The following is a 22,109-nucleotide window of genomic DNA, read 5'->3' on the forward strand; positions in this document are numbered from 1 at the left end:
ACTTGCCGTTAAGCCCCAAATAGTAGAGGTGCACAAAGGACAGGTGTGTGCCGTCAGGTGTTCAAATTCATTGATCCACGACTTCATGTTTCCTACAGTTTTTCATTGTAGTCTGTTAAGGTAGGGAAGTAGAGAAAAGGCTTCATTTCTGAAAAGTTTTGACAGAGAACTTAAAAAGTATTCATGCTGATTTCCAACAGCTCATTGTTATTTTGTTTTTTTAAATTTATTTGTTTTGTTTGTTTATGTTTTATTTACTTTGTGAGGTCTTAATTTCGTCATTTTGAAGCGTCTTAGTTCTATAGGCATGAAAATGTATTCCCTGATTACAGCAACAACATCATTGGTTATTTCTGAACAACTTTTAGAACAGTTCACAGGACTTAAAATTTTCAGATATCCTTAGGCCACCCCAATTTGATTTGTTGCTTCTCGGATTTCCGACCAATTTTTTCCTATTTGGAAAAAAAAATATAATCCCAAGAAAAAAAGTATAGGTTTTGCTATTGCAGGCCTGTAAAAAAAAACATTCCAGGGGCACATACTGCTGATAAACCAATCAGAGAGCTTCTTTGCAGTCATATGATCAGACCAGTGGTATAAAATCAAAGGAAGAAATTCATTGGATAAATCATGCCATGAAAAGCTGAAAACTTGACTACTAACCTTGTTTTTTTGTGTCATATAAGTTCACCCTAGACTTTTTTTTCCGACCGACCGCCCCAATATTTTTCTGAAAAAATCAACAAATTAAATTGGTGTGTCCTTACATTGTCTCACAACTGTCATCTCCTACTGGGCTATCTGTCTCACATGAAAGTCTTGATTTCTTCATCCCGTTACAGATGAAGATCGGAGGGAAGGGTGTGCAGGGGAAGGTGGTAAAGGTGACCGCTCCAACCCCCGAGGAGGCCTCCAGTAACTGTAGCTCTCCGTCCAGCGACAAGGAAAACACCACGGGGAAAGGAACATCGGGTAAGAAGGAATGGACCAATGAGAACAAAGCTATTCCAATTTCGACTACAGATTGATAAAAAGCGTTTGATAAAAAGCGTTTCATTTAGCACATCTCTAAGTCTTGTTTCCATGTATGACAAATCCACACACTTTGATTTTGTGTTTCTGATACTGCCCGACTTTTCAGACGTCATACATGCTTTTATGCTAACCCTTAAAAGAGTTTTTTGCTTCACTGAGTTGCACTGTAAATAAGTCTTGTCCGAAACAAGAATGAAAAATAATTTTGTTGTATCGTTCCTTGGATGTTTAGTGCATCCTCCTACGCAGGGACATCCAACGGCAAAACCGTATGCTTATGAATGTTAATGAGCTTATCCTTATATATGTGAGATCCCTTTTGAAAATTGAAAGGCCTATTCTCTGGTTGGCTGAGAGCTGGTTTGTGGCGACGCCCACAGGAACTAAGAGTGACGGTTGAGAAAGCAGGGTACATCCAGACAGGCGGTTTCGCCGTTGGATGTCCCTGCGTAGGAGGATGGTTTAGTGTTGTTTTTTTTCTCTCTTGCAAACAACTGTCTGTTTTGTGTTGCTATAGGAACGCCCAAGAAGTCAAGTCTGCTTCCTTACAAGTACAACGTGCGTATCGCTGGCGAGGCCAAGGTCATCAGCCTCATTCCCGCCGTTGACCTTCACCGCATGGAGAGAATCCCCTCGAGAGAGTTCATCCAGCTCTTCATCCGTTCCTACGCCATGCGTAGTGGGCAGGGACCAAACAGCCCGTGGGTGGTGGACGAGGAATGCGTGAAGAACTACAACCTTCCCAGTAAATTCTCGGACTTTCTGGTCTCCCCGAAGAGAGTTGTGCCGCCCAGTCCGGTAAGTCCTGTCGTGAACCTCGGTAAAAGGAAGTCGGTTGATTCCTCGGAACCTAGCTCCTCCAAAAAGAGGAAACAAGACAAGGGTTTGCCTAAGGTGGGATTGGAAGCATTTCTGAAACCCAAAGTCAAGGTTATTTCCTCGCCCATCAAAAAGGTGTCGAACGGCCCAGTTTCTCCGTCAGCGAAGAACCAACCGCCCTCTCCCAAAGTCGTTGCCGTAAATGGGGTAGGAAAGACGCCGGCATCTCCCAAGACTCCCAAGTCTCCTAAGACGGAGAAAGTAAAAGCTGAGAAGAAGTCGACCACAAAGAAGGCAGCTGCGACGTCCGCAAAGAAAAAGGCAGCAACCATTCCAGAGAAGAAGAAGAGAGGGCCCAAGAAGAAGGTTGCAAGTTCAACAGACTCAGAAGATGACGCTCCACTGAGCAGGTACATTCTTATAGAGAAGAAGAAGAAAAAGAAGGCGACACCAACTAAGCAGTCAAGTTCTTCAGACGAAATCACGATCGACAGCTCTGATGATGATATACCCTTGAACGAACTGAAAAGAAAATCTTTATCAGATTCTCCCAGCCCGACTAAGAAAGCACGAAAAAGCCCGAAGAAGCAGACAGCCAAGGAAAAGGGAAGTGCGGCTAAGAAGTCACCAAAGAAGACTCCAGGGGGCAAGAAGTCATTGAAACAAATGACTCTGTTTGACTTAAAGAAGAAGGGAGGCACTCCAAAGAAAGGATCCCCAAAGAAGGCAACTACCCCGAAAAAATCAGGCACTCCGAAAAAGCAGCCAGGGACACCAAAGTCGCCATGGCAACCACCAATGATCAAGAAGCTGATGAAGATGAAGAACACTCCAGCTCAAACCAATGATAAAAGATTAAAGTATGGCCATCTCCTGCTGAAGATTTGTAAGGAGTTCCCCTTGGCACTTCTCAAGAACGCACCCCAAGATGTAAGAGCTGAAATCTTGGAGAAACACAAGAAGCTAAAGGAAAAGGAGCGCTTCAAGAAGATGTCGGAAGCAGAGAAGGCTCAATACTTGGAGCAGAAGAAGGAAGAGAGAAAGAAGGAGATGGAGAAGAAAAAGGAAGAAAGGAAGAAGCAGAGAGAGGAGGAGAAGAAGAAAGAACGTGAAGAGAAGTTCAAACGGTTTGAAGACCAGGAGTTGAAGTTGAAGGCACTCCCCCAGCCTGTTCCTGTGCCCATGCCTGAAGGTACTGTTCCATTTTCCTTGATACCCACATTGTGTATCATGTCTGTTGTCTCCATCAGTCAATATTGACCATGGTTAACAGGGCTCGAAGTTAACTATGTCCCGATGTCCCGAGACCACTAAAATTTAGGCCGGGACAACTGAAAAATCTTTTTGGGACACTTTTGGGACAATAGGAAAACGAATCAACATCAGAATGTCCGATCTCCCCGCGGCAGGCTTTTAGCTAGCAATGCGTACAGCCGTACAATGTACGGCCTTCGCTAAAAAAATCGCAAAATGTACGCCCTGTTTTTTGGATATACGCCTTTGGTACGCCCTTATTTTCCCCCGGAAACTTCGCTCGAAGTTCAAATTCGCCGATTCCGGCGCACCGAGCCGCCATTTTTGGTGATTCTACCTCAAGTCTCGCGCAATCTCGCAGTCACTCACATCTCGCGAATCGCGAGAGTCACACCCCATTGGCCATTTCGGCGTGACGTAGCGCGCCCAGGCGCCATTATTGGTGGAATATCTGATATCCCCGCTGTTTTCGCGGGAAAAATCACGCAGGGAAGCGTAAAAACTTTGATTTGTTTACGAAAACTCGTCGAATGCCTGAAGTCATTGGTGATAAGTACATGTATAGGATTTTTTTGGAGGGTTTTTTTGCTTGTTTGTCGGTGGAATGTGGGAAAAATAACAGCTAATGTGACGATGACATACTGGGGAGGGGGGCGGTGTCGGCACTGAATTCGTAGAAAATGTTGAACGGAGGTCGCGATTTTTTCACGGTAACTTGAGATATTACTTTTGTTGCAGTCTTTATTTTTAAAATATTGATAAATGGATGTTGTTTGTTGAGAAAATTTCGCTTAATTTGCCCTTGGAACACATCTTTTCTGCTATATATTTTCAATGAATTAAATGTTTGTACACATTTTTCTGTACTGTGTAAAGTTACAACGGTGATGTTACAGGCTACAAGTAACTTTTCAGTGCATTTATTTTCAGCTATGTTCTTAACAGAGTAGATACTCAAAAGAAATATAAGATGTACCTGGCAGTCCTGGCTACACTTTCTCCTCTGTTGGTTTGCAGATTTTCTTGTAGACTTCTTTAGCTTTCTGTTGTTATATATGTAACAGTCAAGTTTCACCTTTAGCTGTAATGTTAATTTACTCTCCCTGATTGTATGTATTAACTCATGAAACATTATATTGTAAGGAATCAGTGTTATATTACTTGAAAATTACCTCATGTATTCTTTAAGCCATACCCACCTCAAATCAAGAACACATACCTCCCATTCTCAGGACAAAAGTAGTTTTGCAGCAAAGACAAAAATTTGGCTATATTCTACTTCAAAATGCAGGAAATAGCATTTCAGAGGCTTTAAATTTCAAAATTTTCCGGGGGAAGATACCCCCGGACCCCCCTACAATGCTCGCGCCTTCGGCGCTCATCGCGCGGCTCTGCCGCGCAGTGCGGAAAGTACAACACATTACAGATATACTTATGTATTGTTGTAATACATAATTTCTGAAAATAGGGTTGGGACAGTCCATCCTCACTTCGGGACAGTTGAAATTTATTTTTGGGACAATGCGGGACAGTAGGGAAAAAAGTTAAGTTTGAGGCCTGGTTAATCCCTACTTCACAGCCCAACAGCATCAACTGTGGCTAAACAGCCCTATTTGAAACAGTCACGTCTGTAAGCTGGTTGTTGCCAAGTTTTCTTCTGCATATCTGTCATAAACAGTCACTGGAACTGACTGGGCTCTTACCAGAATCTTTAACATTGAAGTGGTAAGCATGCTGTGTTTAGATTGTGGACCCGCCGGAAGACATGACCAGAGTACAATTTTGGTCATCTGGCATTCTTCTCAGGAAAATCTAAAAACCAATAGCTACTAAGACACCATTTTTTGAATATTTAAAGACGAATTTAAGGACGTTTTCTCTCTGTTAATCCTTATTCCAAATCCATTGTTTTTTTAATAAAGGGTCACGGAGTTCTAGCCAGAAAGAAACACAGCTACACTGCTTGAAAGACAGCTTATAGGGACTGAATTAAAGCATAAGCATAAAAGTCACAGCATGGGGAACCTATATTCTTGACTTCTACTTGCTACAAAACTGTAAGAATAACCTTTGCATTAGCATGAGCATTCGTCTTATATAGTTATAGATAGCTCCTTAGAATGTATGTAAAAATGTAAAATTTGAGATCTTTTCACCGCCAGGTTTGCCGAACACCCTGTTTGGTGACGTTGCCATGGTAGTGGAGTTTATCAGCTGTTATTACCAGCTGCTGATGCCGGAAGAAACAAGTCCTTAAAAAAAGAGAATATCAAACAGTCTTGCATATTCTTCTTATAACTGATGTCTACATGGAATGTCTTGAAAAATGTATGTATTTCTTTTCACCCTCAGGTTTGCCGAACACCCTGTTTGGCGATGTTGCCATGGTAGTGGAGTTTATCAGCTGTTATTACCAGCTGCTGATGCCGGAAGAAACAAGTTCTTAAAAAAAGAGAATATCAAACAATCTTGCATATTCTTCTTATAACTGATGTCTACATGGAATGTCTTGAAAAATGTATGAATTTGTTTTCGCCCTCAGGTTTACCAAACACCCTGTTTGGCGACGTTGCCATGGTAGTGGAGTTTATCAGCTGTTATTACCAGCTGTTGATGCCGGAGGATAACTACCCCGTGACGACGGACGCCATCATGAAGGCGCTGGTTGCGGGAGGGGAAGGGTTCGCTTACCTGTCCCGAGTGCTGGTCATACTGCTTCAGACACTGCTACAGGTGCGATGGTTTTAATGTTTGTTTGTTTCTGGTAAACTACATTTATTTTAAGTGTAACACACCAGGTTTGTACAGTAGGTACAAGCTGTGTAAAACTTGACTATAAAGTTTGATCCACTCGCACCAGAATGGACCCTTGCTCTTTCATGCCTGATCATGCTTAAAGGTAAGGGCATAACCCGCCATACGTGCCAATACGTGCTGTCTACGTGCCAAAATGTGGGCAATCTTTTGGTAGAACTTTACGTGCAGGCAAAACCTTGTGTGCCATTGGGCAGCGGATTCGCCCCCCCCCCCCCCATATGGGCGACGAGCCTGCCCTGTACAGCCCGAACATTTTCATGGACGTGGCCTCCCAAGAAAACGTACGGACAAATTGCACTTACGGCGGGTTATGCCCTTAGCTTAAGTTGTGTCAAACATGGGACTCTACTTTCCATCTAAGAGGATGCCCCCCGTCAAAGAAACAGGGCTGAGGTCAAGTAAGGAAATAGGTTTAAGTGCCTTTTACAGGGGTACAACATTGGGGCCTGCTATGGCTTTGAGTTTGAATGCAAGTGCAAGGAAAGGGGGGGCAACACTGTGCCCTAGACATTATATACAAGTTATATTAAAACAATTCACTGCCCCTATGACCTCAAAGAAAGGTTATGAGGCTTCCTTAATCTTTTTACCACCCCGTATTCTTTTAATATCCCTAACAAAATGTGAATGTAATCGTGTTTTCCATAGGATGACATCATGGAGGATCATAAGGAGGTAGGAGTGACCCTGAGAGACATTCCTGTAACCATGCACTCTGCCTCCGAACTGGTCCGGCTCTGTCTCAAGAAGCATGAAGAAGAGGAGGAGGAGGAGGAAGAAGACAGCGGTGATGAAGATGAGGAAAAGATCAGGTAGATGTAGAGATGTTGGAACTAGAATCTTGTTTTTGGTTGTTCAAGATGCCACTACAGGGCTTGAAATACTTTTTTCTGCATAACACCAGTGCAGGTAACATTTGAATTACCTGCACCAGACAAATTTTACCTGCACCACTCTGAATTAGGAAGTATGGATCATACTAAAATTGTTTTGTAACCATTGCAATTTTTTCTCTTATACCTTATAGTTAGGGACCGTACGATATTTATCGGGGGGGGAGGGCTGGTGCATTGGAAGTCGGATCAAAAAATTTTTTGATGGCCCTCCCCCCCATCTCAAAAAAATCTAACGTGACCCTCCCCCTCCACCTCAAAAAAATCAACATGGCCCTCCCCCCCGACAGGCATAATCAAACGGGTAGAAAAACAACCGATAAAATAATCTTAATATAGACGTCAGGGCACAAGGGCGCCAGTGTTCTCGCCAGGATTTTTTCACAGCGTCGGGGCAGGGGTCCGGGGGCATGCTCCCCCGGGAAAATTTGGATTTTCAAACCCTCTAAAACAGAATTTCCTGCAATTTGAGAGGAAAATTATGCCCTTGAGATTGGATGCCGGTTGCCTTTTTTACTCCCGTTTTTCAGTAATCGACGTCCGCCCTCCCCCAAAAATATGTTATAACTATAAGCTCGGGGAATCAGCAGTCCGTGATCTGGCCCGGGTATTATTTGTCCAGTCATGTCTATATGAAAATTCTGGGTTTTTGATGCTTCCAAACAGGGCTCTAGCCAGTGAGTTCATCAGCCCATGGAAAAATCCTGCCAATTTTTTCCGACATTGAATAAAGAATGCCTACCTCGTGCGATCGATGTTGCGCCCTCCCGCATCAAATGCTAGTAGTTTTTCCAGAGGATAAAATAACGGCGCCATCACACCTTGTGTTTTTTTTTTTCTATTTTGCCCGATGATTTTACTAAAATTTATCATTTATCGAATCGGTCGGGTTTTACAAGGCCGCGCCGTCATTTTCCACGAGCGTGCGTTTGTTTCGTGCGACCTCAGGTAACCCCGTTTTCGGCGTGAAATCTTTGGCTCACCGCTGGATTTCTTTTTACATAGAGACCAAGAACGTTAAACATTATACGAAGGACGGTGATCTGCTGCGTCTTTGGCAGTGATCAGTGCCGGTGTAGCCTTGAAGGAGTTAAGCCAGAAAAGACGTCCTAACGTGCTGGGCGCTGCGATCGACAGTCCGTCTGGGGAGGGGGGCGTGCCGCGCCATGTGCCACAGACGCTTAAAAACAATATTGCGGCCCCTTTTCTGCCGCAAATTTTGTCCTTTTGAAACAAAAGAAATGTTGTAAATAAAAAATAAAGTGTATAGTTTTGGATCTTCACATATTTACCGCGCACCGCTTTTGTAACTTAAATATTTGGGGAAACTCAGCCGAGCCGAGTGCGTCTTTCCAGAAAAAAATAAGTCGGAGACGGAATGACGTATGCCTGGCGGGAACGCTGGTCCAGGGCAGCGCCACTTTGGGGGACCTAGGGGGGCGAAGCCCCCCGGAAGCTCTTGCATTTTAGGCTATTCAGAAGGCATATTTTATCAGTTTTAGGGCCATGTCAAGATATCAAAACAACAAATAGTATAAACAATTCTTTCAAAAACATTAACATGGCCCTCCCCCTATCTCAAAAGAAAATTAACATGGCCCTCCCCCCAACGCATTACGAATTAATATGGCCCTCCCCCCCTAACGCACCAGGCCCTCCCCCCCTGATAAATATCGTACAGTCCCTTATAAGTGGTAATGGTCAATGCAGCTAATAACAATCCATATACACCTTAATCATAGGACATTTATGTTTAAAACCCAGTACATGGACCAGTGTAGGCTAGGTGCAGGTAGACACCAGAAATACCTGCACAGCTCCAATTTATCCTGCACTAACCTGCATATGCAGGTGGTATTTTGACCCCAGCACTATTTTGGCTTTTGAAGCAATTTGCTTAAACAGTACTGTGTAAACTTTATCTTGGGTGTTTTTTATTTGAGGAAATTACTTGCCTTTGGTATATCATAGACTTTCAATGACCATAGGAGATAGAAGATAGACTGTCTTGATGTCTTTGTTTTCTTGCTAAAGTTGTCTTTGTTGATATTACTGGGTCTTGTATTTGAAAGACTAAACGTGGCATTGAATGGTCTCTGATCTGTGTTTGAATTACAGTATGGTCTCTGACTTGTGTTTCTGTGATATTTGTACATAATGTGGCATTGAATGGTCTCTGACCGGGGTTTGTAAAATGGTATGGTCTCTAACTTGTGTTTCTGTGATGTCATTTGTACATAACATGGCAATGATTGGTCTCTGATCTGTGTTTGTAAAATGACATGGTCTCTAACCAGTGTTTCTGTGATGTTGTTTGTACAGAGATGTAGATGAGGTGAGTGAGGAACTCCTGGAGAAGCTGGAGACCACAGAGTTTCACGAACTGGAGGCACAGGAGAAACTGGAGATACTGGTGGCACTCACCCACAAGGTCAGAGGTCATGCTTTTGTAGTTTTGCTTAAATGCCTGTCATGTGAAAACAATAGGAGCATTTGAAATCAACTTGTGCTGTTATGCATTTTTTCATTTAAAGGTACTTGGTGTGCATTTGAATCAGACCTTTTGTAAAAGAAGCTTGATACTATGATAGACCTGGCCTCAAATTCAAATTTTCCCCTGTCTCAAAGTAACATTTAATTGTCCCAGGCTAGTAGAAGTACTAGTAGAATGTATTATACATGGTAGGATATTTACTAACAGTTCATCTTTGCAACATACTATGGTTAACAGAGCTTGTATGGAAGTTTGGGCTTGCATTTGTCACGGGTGCCTAACATTTTTTTTAAATGTCCCAAAGCACACATTAAGTTGTCCCAAAGCCAAATTTAAGTGGTTAGTGGTCACAGGGACATTGTGAATTTTGAGCCCCATAAAACAAAGGAAAGAATGCTTAGAAAGATTGTGGTTTTACCAATAGGTGATGATGTCATATGCCGTTGAGGACCACATCCAAGAAAAACAGCAGAAAGCAGCCGAGCTGTGGAAGGAGAAGATACAGGTGCTGAAGGAAAGAAAGGTCAAACGTAATGAGGAGAAACAGAAGAAGAAGGACAAGGGTGGTAAGTACATCCATATTCTACAGTAGTAGTAGAGCACCTGTTGGATGACCGAAATGAACTGAGTAGAAGCACCTGTTTTTATATAGGGCCTAGGAACAAAAATGTTGTGTTTCTTGTTTCAGTTCTGAAAAAGTTTGGTCGGTAGAGATTCTTTTTTTTTTAATTTTTGTTATAGGCTGGTCAAAACTCTAGTGATACATATTACAATACAGTTGAATTTTAAAAGTAAACTAAAATTCATGAGGACACCAAGTGTCTTTCTATGTCAAACTTAAATGCTTTGCATAATAGATATATTTATCCTTCATAAGATAGGACAAGCAGTGTTTTTACTTCAATAGGAAGCAGGCTGAATAAAAATTCTAACTGGAAGCTATGTGACTCCACTGCCCACCCCCAAAAAAGTCTAGGGTCGGCAGGTTTTTCTAGGTTTGGTAGGGAAACAGGAAACACAGCATTTTTTTCCTAGGCCCAGCCAGTAAAACTGCAATTCAGTGTAGCACACCAGCTTTGCAGGCATGCAGAACAACCGTTCACTCTTATTGCAAGTGCTGTTTAAAGCCATCAAATGACGATACCCTTGCAGATCTGGGTTTGCCAACAAAATGGAGCAAAACACACCAAAGTAAAACTGTAGACTTGAAACAAATTACACCATGAGCAGTTTTACCACTTTCTTACCTTGAAAAAAACTTTTTCATCCTTAGATGGAGAAGAAAAGAAGGAGGGAGAAAAAGAGAAGAAGGGTCCAAAGAAGAAAGAGGAGGAAAAGAAAGAAGAGGAGCCAGAGATACCGATGGAGGATGATGGTGATCTGGCATCCATTGTGAGGAGGAGAAGAGTCTTGGCAGCTCAGGCCCAGAAGGTTGGTGTCATAGTTACCTGGTTTAAATGAGAAGGTTATCTAGAGAAAAGGTCCTGTCTGTCCTAAAATGCACACCTTTCCAGTAGCATTTATGTTGGGTCAGCAATAGTAGCCGGTATTCGAAGTCCCTTAAGAGATGATTCACAATGGAGATGCTATGTTAGAAGCCATACAGTTAGAAGCTTTTATTTAGCTGAGGCCACACCAATTTCATTTGTTGGTTCTCGCACTTAAATTTTTTTTTCTAAAAAAACCCTTAACTGGAAAAACAGGTTCACTCAGTTTTATGGATACAGTCATACTCAAATTTTCCTCCCTACCCTCTAGCTTTATGATGTCCTCTTGCTTAATTTTTACTTTTAAAAATCCGAGAGCCAAGAAATTAAATTGGTATGGCCACAGCTAAACATAGTTATCTGAATCTGTTCCCTGTCACTGTGTGTAGGAAAAGGCAGAGCGAGAGAAGAGAGACAGGGAAGAGAGAGAGAAGGAGATGGAGAAGATGAAGAAGGAGAGAGAGGAGCAGTCCTTCAAGACACGGTTCGAGGAGGGGATCGCCCAGGCCAGACGTACACTCAGGTGAGAACTACTTCAGAATGTCTTAGGGCCTTTTAAGAATTTGTATTGCAAACTGACAGGAGAAACTTTATTAGGGTTTGCAAAATGGACAAGGAAGTGTTGTGGTGCTAAGGAAGGCTGCAAGGAGGCCAAAAATTGACTCTGACCTTCATCTTTCCAACACCTACCGAAATACCGAATATCATTACAATCCATTCAGAGGTTCTAGAGTTATGTATGGTGACCACAAATATCCAGAAACACACACAAACAGACACACACAGACACACCAAAAACTATACCTCCATTTTTCATGGAGGTTGTAAATATTCCTTTGTTGGGTTTTACTTCTACCCAATATACTGTAAATGCAGAAACTTTCGCGGTGGATTAATGTTCGTGGTTTTCGCGGCGGCTGCTTCACCGCGAATTTAAAACCACCGCGAAAATTTTTCCATAACAGTAAGAGACTACAGTACATGGTGCTACCGCGAAATTAAATCCACCGCGAAAAGTCCATTTTCCCGCTACCGCGAAATTAAATCTCCACGAACTTAAATGCATTTACAGTAAGTACTTGGGTATACTGTAAACATTACAGCTCGACGGAGTGAGTGAGTTTACAGTAACTATTACTACTATTCTGGAGTAAAAAAGTGTCTTTATTTGCTTGCAGATGGCAGCACATAGGGACGGATCGGCACCACAACAAGTACTGGCTGTTCTCCCTCCAGACTCCAGGCCTGTTTGTGGAGAAGGGTTGGGCACACGACTCCATGGGATATCAGGTAGGTCACACTGTTTGTCTTGTCTTTGTTTCACATATGGCCATGTTTATTTGATTGTATGGATGACATCCTCTTGGAACCCTAAACTGATGCAAGCATGCGAGTAGTAAAAAATTGGACCCCCCAAAAAAAGTTGCCACATCTTCTTCTTTCAGTTTTAGTTAATTTATTTAACCAGGAAAGTACACATCGCCTACTGGCCTACTTTGATTTTGGAATTCAGCTCAGCATTCTATGACATTAGATTTGGAATCAGTTTTTTTTTTGGTACAATTTACTGTATGGTCGAAACCTTTTTTTGGAAACGGACAAAAAGAGATAGTGTAGATATAATCAAATTCACATGGCCTAACCAGTAAACCACCTTTTAGGCGTAACAAACTAGTTTTGTACACAGCCCCCAAAAGCGCCACCTATCTATTGACATATTGAGGCTGAAATCTGTCGGGGATAGCAGCTTAATATGGTAATACTTGCCCTAACTGTGGCCACAAGACTATAAGCTTTTGTTCCATTTATACCCAGTCATTCTCCTACCTTCACTTACATACACACTAGTGGTGCGTACCGAAGCTCATATTCCGGTTCAGGTCCGGACTCGAGTCCAAAGATTCCGGTTCAGGTCCGGACTTATAAGTCCGGTTTTTTACGGTCGCTAAAGTTTGACTCAATTAACGTTAGACACAAGCATAAAGCGACTTGCTCTACTGCGGCGACCCATTTGCGTATCTGGCGCCCGCCGCTGGGCCGCATGCTATCAAAATATTACCAAAGACGACTGCATCATTTTCAAAGGTGTATAAACATCGATTTTTAATAAAAACTATCGGGAAATCACGGCAAAATTCGAGAATTTTCCGCTTGTTTTTTGACGGCCGAAATTTCAAAATGGCGCTTGCGAGGTGATAGGGGTCAATGGGATAGCCTACTGTAATGCGGGTAGAAATGATGCGTGGGGTGTTTTTATCTTCTACATTCAACCGTAAAATTAATTTCAAATTTATTCGTTACAAAGATATATGCAGCAGGTATAAAATAAGTTCATGAACTTAAAACTTTTTCTAAAATAGAACGTGCCGGTGTTTCTTTTTAACAAGCTGCTCACCCATGCTTTCAGTGAAGTATCCCGGCAAGCGGCAAATGTCATTTACAGTCGCCGCGCCGGAGATTTGTTTTAGCTTGTTTATCTTGGAAATTTTCTTCATTTTCAGAAGATATGGGACTTAAAACCCATACCAGGAGATAAACAAATCCACATGCTTTATTTTCATGGGTAATATTGCTAAAGTCAACCTGTCATTTTTGCCGCGTTGCCGGATTTTGAAAGAAGGTTCAGACGCGGCGCGACCATGTGCTTCATTGTGGCGGTAGGACAATACGCAGAAATACGTTATTTTCTGGCCTGTTGGCTGCGATTAAAAAGTTACATAGGCATCTAGCGTTGTTTTTAGATGATACTAGTATACAACAAGAAAGAGATTTCCGGTTTTCCAGAAAACCGGTTTTTGACATTCCGGTTTTAACCGGACTTGAACCGAAAGTTATAGCAAGTCCAAGTCCGGTTCGGTGAACCGGTACGCACCACTAATACCCACACTGACGTTTTTATAATTAACCCTACAAATCACCTGTTCCAGGTAACTCTACCCAACTCACCTGTGAAGAAGAAGAGCCAGCAGGAAGAAGAGGAAGAGGAGGAGGAGGAGTCTGATGTGGAGTCGGTCAGCGAAGTCCAGAGTGTGACCAGTGAGGCCAGCACTGTCCGCAAGGGCAGACCTGGTCAGTAATACCTCCCTCAGACCACTTGTACTTTGACTTTATTAGTTTTGCAATGGGGACTATACAATGTGCACACCACTTGTACTGATTTGTTGTATGAAAGATTGATACCATTGTCTATTACAAATGGGTGAAGGATGGATTTGAAAGGATTAGAAGAATTTGTGTGTGGATTGGATATGAAAGGATTTAGAAGAATTTGTGTGTGTGTGTGCCTGAGCATGCATGTGTGTGTGTGAGAAAGAGCATTCATATCATGTCACTCGTTCTCATTGAAATGTAAAAAATGGCATTTTTTTGTCGAAAAATAAATCGGCTTTATTTTCAGTGAAAGCTACCTGGTTGTCAAGAAAAATTCCTCTGTTAACCATAGCCAAAAATGGCAACTTATTATTTTCGGTGACCGTCCCATTGGTTATGTAGTACAGGGCAATTAACAAACGTTATGTGAGTGTGTGAGATAGAGCATGCATCTGTGTGTCTGGGTCTGTTGTAAAATGCATGCATAGATGTTTAACTTGTCCAACGTTCAAACAGCCAATTTTAACTCTTGGAAACAGAGATATTGCCTTGGTTTGACTATTTAATATATTATTTTAGAGTGACAGTATGTGAGGTGGAAGATTATGCAACCAGTGACTGTAAGGATGAGAAGGTTGATCATGTGGCAGTAAAATGCGGACAGAATTTACAGAAATGAAGGAATACATAGATTGTATTTTATTGTGTACAGTGACGAAACACAGAGGCGTTGAGAAGACCCACCCTCCCCTGGGACAGAACCTGTGGTTTGTGTACTCCAAGAAGGATGATGTCGACAAACTGATACAGAACCTGAGCACACAGGGCATCAGGGAGTCTGCTCTTAGAGAGGAGCTGGAGAAAAGATATCAGGTACTGGGAATTCAGTTACATTTACTGTAGTATTATTTCGTGAAAAGAGGGGGGTTTTCTAAGTGTTTAATAGATTTTCAGTCAAAGTGATCATTCTATAGTGCAGTTGTATACAGCATTGTTATTCACTTTTGAGGGGTCACCACCTAAATTAAACTATTGCAAAAGTTTCAAGGTATACAGTAATACCCTGGCTGTGAGCAATATTAGTATATTTACATGGTATCATGTTGACTAAACAATCAATTCAGCTACAGTATGTAGCTGTTCATAATGGCATGTAATCTTCACAATGCCACTCATAAATTGGTAGGAGTTTTTGAAAAAAAAAAAACATTACGGACAAGAATTATATTATATTTTATTCAGGTACAAGCTGTTTCTATTTTTGTCATGAATGTTATTTTATCAGCTGTAGTATCAACAAGATATTTATCTTGTCATGTGCACCATTCCACAATCATATCTCTTTCTGCAATGTTTATACTTCTATAGAAAACATTACCTGAATACTTGTTAAAAGTACCTGTATGAAGAATGTAATTGTTTTGTTGTTGTAATAATCAGGACATCAAGTCTTCGCTGAACAACTTCTCCAAAAGGAACCAGCAGCTGAGGAGTTCTGATGGGGACCAGGAGCTTCTGGATGCCTACAAGAGGGACCTGGAGGAGATAGAGACTAAGGTGTGTTTGTTCCTTCCCTTGGTGTACAGAGGTTTTGTTTCTGTTAGTCTGCATGTTTGTTTCCTTGTGTGTTTGTCTTCATTTTTGTGTCAGTATACAATGTCATTCATAATTATTTGAATATACAGTCAGTAAAGTGGCAGGAAGTGTGTGGGAAAATAGTGTCACCAAAAAGGTCAGATTGGCAGGGAAGTATAGTTCAGAGGTGGAACAACTAGTCAGTAATCAGACTTTGGCAGTCATTCAAGGTCAGGGGTCAATGGAAGAGGCTACTGATTCACGGGGGAGGTAGTGTTTTTTGTCTGTTTTTGCAGTTCTTTATTTTCTATATTCTAGTCATTTTCACTGTATAGTAGCATATTTCACAGGCATGAGATCTTCGAACTCTTGATTATATTTGCATATTGTAACTGAGATACAAATGTGTAAAGTCAGATATAGTTTCTCAGTCCTGGAAATCCCTGTACCCACTTAGCTTATGACAAAGTCCATATACAAAATGTAGTGCCAAACTAGATATCAATTCAAATCTTACCAATAAAGGAAACACATTTCCCTGACAGTTGGAGAAGGGAGGTCTAGGAAACGTTGAGAACCCTGCCAAGTGGCTGAAACGTCTGGAGAAAACAGACAAGCTGTCTGAGCTGGGCAGTCTGCTGGTGGAGGTGCAGGGAGGGGTGCTGCAGAAGTTTCTGAAAGGTGAGGACATAGAGCTGTATACCGATACAGTACCGATACAGTCCCGGATACAATAAATAAGGACTGTTACAGGTACAAAATACCAGAACCCTTGTGTACCATACTGTAACATGCATTGGCATAATACCGGTCATAAGCCTTATACCGGTCGATTAAAACTAGTTTAAAGAGATCTACACATGCAACAATAGTTATTTCTGAGGTATGCACACTTCAGACATCTAGGTGTCCAATACATAATTTACAAAGCATCGATAACAATGCATTCGAAGACAACAAGGCCAAAAGTTTTCAGGTCATTTTTGGGGCAGGCGAGCTCGTCGTGGGACAAACACACTGTCACGTTCATCGCCAGATTTGTAGATAATAATCACATGTGCTCACGGCACAAGACGAGCATGATTCAACAGCAATCTTGAATTTCTTTTGGTGACCTACAACTCATGTAAAAGTGTGAGGAACCGTTGCATTATCGCCCGGATCTACGGCTGAATGGGTCAAATTGAACGTACGCCGCCATTTTCCCGCCATTTTTAATGCTACGGCCAGCAGTAAAGTTTTACGTCATAGCGGTTGTGACGGACCAAAATTAAAAGAAAATTCTTGTCAGTATAGGCCCATTTTCTCATGACTTTTTGTATGCTCATGCAGATTTTTGTTTTGTGCAACTACTAACAGGAAAGAAAGGAACAACAGAGGATGTATAAAGGTACATAGCGGCAGTTAATTGTGCCGTGTTTCGTTCGGCCGGTATAGTGCACCCCCTTCCAACCACGCGCCCGTTCTCCGTGCAATTCCGCGGTGTGTTCCAATTACGATATTATGTTTTTAGCAGGACCAGAGAGACAAAATAATTTACACAGAAGAAGTGGCAAAGGTAAGCTGTAACAGCAACATGTAACTGGAGAAAATGATGCGTTGATCATTTGCCAAATTAGCATTGCTTGAGAAATTGCAGTAAACCGACCGGTATTATGCCAATGGATGTTACCTATAATCCACAACACATGTGCCATGCACAGAGGGACTGCCTGTCTGTCACTTAGCACTACACAAGGGAACTGACAGAAGGGTTTTTCTTTAAAGTAAGGCAAATAGTACTTTTAGATGGTAAAAAAAAAAAACATTCCAAACTTGCAGAGACATTTTGCATACATGTTAGTGTTCAGAAAAAATATGTTATAATTTTTTCATTGTCAGCATGGGGATAATTTTTGTCTTAGTTTCCATAGAATAATCCCTACTGGTGATGTTGGTGGTATGGAATCATAGATCCTACGCAATAGGTTTGTGTCTAGTGCAGTTAAACACTGTATATATCAGTTCAAACATACTTTTTTCGTTATCAAAGGTCATCAAATATTTGATCAAGCAGTTACAAATTCAGGTCTGGACCTGTACCTAAACCTGTGTACCTGTACCTAAAATTTGTTTAGGTACACTGCTCTATGAGGACACTTGTCATAATGTTTCTGTGATTGACATATGTCAGAAACAATACTTTTACAGAAAGTATCTTGTAAGGTTGTGTTTGCATATATAAGGATGTTAGGGGTTTGTACCAGTACAGAAAATTCAGGTCCAGGTCCAGAAGATCATAGGACCTAATGCATTAGTAGCTGGATGAACAGATTATTTCTATTGACTAGATTTTTCTTTAAATATTTTGTTTTGTTTCCATATAAGGTATGATGGCACCTCAAAAGAAGAAGCCAAAGGAACCCAAAGAGGAAGAAGCAGACAAAGAGGAGAACAAAGAAGAAGAAAAAGAGGAGCAAGATGAAGAGGAAAATGAGGAGGAGGAAGATGATGATGATGATGAAGATAAGGTGAGATTTACAATACAAAATTGAAATCTTTTATTTTCTTTGTGTGTCTAGAAATTGTTACCTGAGTAATAATGAGACTTCAGACATGTACTATAGAAACACATTTTGCAACTGCTATGGCCTATTGTACAGATAGATGTTTTAATGTATATGTATGTATGGGTGATCTTTTGTGTACCTATGGGTTTTTTTATACCTGAAATAAAGAATAAAGATAACAGTCTGTCACTGAAAAGGTGTAATTGTTAATTCACCTCTGTTGTTGTTTTCTGTTATTGTTCTTATTTTGCTATTTTATGAGCATAGGATTCCCATTAGCACCTTTTCCCAATGTTAGTGAAACATGTGACAAAAATTGATCTTGATCTTTAGGGCCTTGTCACATGAGACTGTTGGATGATCCGAAACTGAGGACAGTCTTAGGACAGTTGTACAACTGTCCTGTAAACTTCAGCTGCATTGGATCCTTGTCAGTAGTTGGTTCTCTTGCAGCCTGTTCAGAAATTCTACTGCATAAAAATCGTATGATGACGTATGATAAATGTGACCTTTTGAAGTTAAAGTCCTTCCTGCGCCTGATTGCGCATAGGGCGGCGCCCATCTCCGTTTCAGTAGCCCTTGGGCCAGACAACGCAATCACTACAGCAGGGGGCTAGTCCACTGGTAGTGGTGTGTGTTCACCTTCCATACTCTTTCCCGAATGCTGAGTGCTAAGCAGAGAAAGCAGCATGTACCATTTTTAAAGTCTTTGGTATGACTTGGCCGGGATCGAACTCACGACCTACGGAATGGAAGGTGAACACTCTACCCACTCAGCCATTGCACTGGTTTTAAAATGTGACCTTTATTTTAAATTTAATTTTTTTTTTGTTCTTCATAGGATGAAAACGAGGTCCAGTTGTACGAGCCTCGCGAGGTGGAGCTGTGGCGCCAGGCGAGTGCGGAGTGTCCCACGATGTCGCGCCTGCACGTGATGATGGGCATGCTGGACGCCTGCATCAAGTGGGACAAGTCTGCGGAGAACGCCAAGTGTAAGGTGTGCCGCAAGAAGGGGGAGGAGGAGCGCCTGCTGCTGTGTGACGAATGTAATCAGGTATGGCTAGAGCTGTTTACCTTTGCAAATCATATAGGTACAGGTACAGGACAAGTATAGGGGTTTAGGTACAAGTCCGAACCTGCACCTGTACCTAAACAAGTTTGATTAATTATCTGGAGATTAAACATGTAACTAACTGTCTACTTGAATTATCATTGTTGTTTGGGGAATTACATTACTTGAATCTCCAAACATTTTCTTGGCAAGTTTCATGTAATTTTCAATTGCATGGTTATCACAGTTGTCATTTTTGATTAGGGAATTACTTACCTGTAGTGTTGAGAATTAGTGTCTATTAATGCTTTAGTATGTTTAGGTATAAGTACAGTTATACTAGATGGTTAGATCCAGACCTGTACCTAAAAGGTACAGCTATTAGGTATACAGCCCTTGGTACTTTTTCCTACTGGTCAGGTCTAGGTGAAGTGATGTTTTTGTTGAGGAAAAAAAAAGAAGGAAAGATATTTTTAATTGTACAAACAAGGGGAAGTGGTAGCAATCCCTTCTTGTAAAAAAAATACCCTACTGCTGATACAGCAAGAAAACTTGCTGCCTTATGTGCCACTAGACTAAAAAAGGGTGTTAATGAATAAGTGTGAAGAAAGGAAATTTCTAGACAAAACTCTTTGTAAGGAATAGCACAGAAATTTCTTTGTTAGGAAAATTAGTGATATTGATATCTCTAGAATCTTACCCTTTGGAGATGGAAAGATCCTTGACTAAGACAATGCAGGACATTTTTCCTTAAGCCACAGGAATGTTATAACACATTGTTGCCACTGCTTCCTTCTTCTCAGGCATACCACATCTTCTGCCTGCGCCCTGCGCTGTCGTGTGTTCCCCCGGGAGAGTGGAGGTGCCCCGCCTGCATCCCTCGCCAGGCCAGGGTGTGGTCAAGGGGACGGAACTACAGGGAGATGGACGAAGGTTGGTACACACTCAAGATACTTTGCATCAAGGATGTGGATATTTTAAAAGTCTTCGTCTTCTCGAAAACATTAAACTTTTTTCAGACTCAAAAACTTTGACCCACTGGAATTTTCGAACAAATTTCTCTCGGATTTATTTCGGATATCTGACAGCATTCTGTAGACACATGATCACATATTGTTACAGCAACAGTCATTCACTTCGCATTCCCCCAAGTTGGTTCTGTGTTGTTGTGGTGATGTTTTGTATGAAAATACTGTAAATCTTGAAACTTTTGCAGTGACCTGTCCACCAAGACACTATGAATATGGGTCTACAGTGTGAATTCAAAACACTATGTCTACGGAAATCTCCTTTTCCCTCTGACAGCACAATAAAACCACTGCAAAAGTAAATGTATTTAAAGTTACGCCAACAAAGGCTTTGGTAACTTTGCAGTCTCTGTTTCTTGTTGACTCATTCCTTTCCTCCCTCCCACCGTCCCAGGTGACTACCAGAGCAGTGACGATGACGAAGACAAACCGCGCACGCGCTGCGGCAGGAGAGACCAGGGGATCATCCACAGGGAGGAGTGCGTGGTTTGTTACGAGGAGGGCGAGCTGGTACCGTGTTCCACCTGCCCGCTGGTGTTCCACAAGGAGTGCCACATCCCTGCGCTACGCAACTTCCCTCGCGGGAACAACTGGGTCTGCTGCGCATGTCAGAACCCCTCCAAGTACAGGCAGTTACGGTAGGTTGTATAGAACTTCAGGGATGGTATTTCTTCCTTTGACATCCGTTGAAAAATTATTAACGGTTGAAAGCAGGAAAAGAACAGGATTCTGTAAAGTAGGAGGTGCCCAGGTGGCAGTTTAAAAAAAAAGACAAGATTAACAAACAAACAAATAAATAAACAAATAGATACACAATTTGTTATGATTTTGTAAGGGCTCCCTTGGAAATCAGTCAACTTAAGGGATTGCCCTAACGATTCATAAATGAAAAGATAAGAATACATTCATGACTGACATAAACATATGACCATGTTAAACCCTACAAGCGAAAAGCTATCCTTTAACTGCCCCATTCTGCCATCTTTACATGTGTTATTAGACCTTCAATAGTTTGGCAAGCAATTTTTGGCCATTGTCTCACTGTTATTTGTCAATATTTTGTGGTATTATAGAATTCTGAGAAGTTATCTAAAGGAAGTGTCAGAAATCATGGCCTGTTCAACAGTTAAATACATTAGATTTTCTTTTTAATTTCATTTAGGAAAGCCAAACCAAGTCAACCACCTCCCAAGCAGCAGCCAACCAGACAGACATCCAGACAAACCAGCACCTCACGACAGGCAGCAGCCTCCTCAACATCACCCAGCACATCATCACAGTCGACCAATCAGACCAGGGCATCTACACAAGCAGCCAATCAGAGCAGGGCATCCACAGCCAATCAGAGCAGGGCATCCACACAAGCAGCCAATCAGGGCAGGAATACAGCAGCATCCAGGAGAGCACAGCAACCAGTGCCTAACAACAAAGAGGAGAGGTAGATCATCCTTTTAGAAGTCATCATGATTTTACTCAATGTCAGTCACTCACACATCTAATGGTTGAGATTGAATAAGGCAGTTGTATAGGTTGAACATCTGATATAAAAAAAAAAGAAAATGTAAAACTTATATTTTTCCTGTTCCTGTTTTCAGGGGAGAACTACATTCTAGGAGGACCAACAATGAACTTAAGACATGTGAAGACATCTTGCAGAAACTTATGAGGAACAAGTAAGATATTACACTTTTTTGATACACCTTACTACTGCTAGTTAGTACTTAAAATGTGCAACTTGATCAACATTGAATTTTCAGTGTATTTACAAAAATAACCAGGAAAATCCATAACTCTAATACCTCAACCTGTTGGACTTGTCTACAATATGGGTAATCTTGTCTTCTTACACTTCTGCTCCCATTGCTCTAATACAAGTTCAAATTTTGTAAATTGCATTTTTAAAAGTTAGTGGCAGGAAAAAAAGTTTTGCGATAGATTGAAGTTTGGGGTTGAAACTGGACAAGCCTTTTCACAATAGTTTTAAGTTTGCGGTGAAGAGGTCAAAACAAAAATT

The 22,109-nt window shown here is 41.5% G+C and overlaps 1 protein-coding gene across 1 annotated transcript in view; it reads left to right on the forward strand.

The window, feature by feature from the left end:
- The window catches only part of LOC118425252 (tyrosine-protein kinase BAZ1B-like), a 31,277-nt gene that overhangs the window by 5,944 nt on the left and 3,224 nt on the right, over positions 1-22,109 (forward strand). Inside the window, exons 4-22 of the mRNA XM_035834026.1 lie at positions 846-975; positions 1,556-3,049; positions 5,654-5,844; positions 6,577-6,740; positions 9,144-9,252; positions 9,740-9,881; positions 10,589-10,746; positions 11,192-11,325; positions 11,981-12,092; positions 13,730-13,871; positions 14,605-14,765; positions 15,333-15,449; positions 16,013-16,148; positions 17,835-17,977; positions 18,858-19,070; positions 19,871-20,000; positions 20,490-20,733; positions 21,258-21,533; positions 21,691-21,768. Coding sequence (XP_035689919.1) covers positions 846-975; positions 1,556-3,049; positions 5,654-5,844; positions 6,577-6,740; positions 9,144-9,252; positions 9,740-9,881; positions 10,589-10,746; positions 11,192-11,325; positions 11,981-12,092; positions 13,730-13,871; positions 14,605-14,765; positions 15,333-15,449; positions 16,013-16,148; positions 17,835-17,977; positions 18,858-19,070; positions 19,871-20,000; positions 20,490-20,733; positions 21,258-21,533; positions 21,691-21,768 — 4,274 coding nt within the window. The remainder of the gene's footprint in view (positions 1-845; positions 976-1,555; positions 3,050-5,653; positions 5,845-6,576; positions 6,741-9,143; positions 9,253-9,739; positions 9,882-10,588; positions 10,747-11,191; positions 11,326-11,980; positions 12,093-13,729; positions 13,872-14,604; positions 14,766-15,332; positions 15,450-16,012; positions 16,149-17,834; positions 17,978-18,857; positions 19,071-19,870; positions 20,001-20,489; positions 20,734-21,257; positions 21,534-21,690; positions 21,769-22,109) is intronic.

Source organism: Branchiostoma floridae, chromosome 11 (genome assembly GCF_000003815.2).
Source record: "Branchiostoma floridae strain S238N-H82 chromosome 11, Bfl_VNyyK, whole genome shotgun sequence".
Taxonomy (NCBI): Eukaryota; Metazoa; Chordata; class Leptocardii; order Amphioxiformes; family Branchiostomatidae; genus Branchiostoma; species Branchiostoma floridae.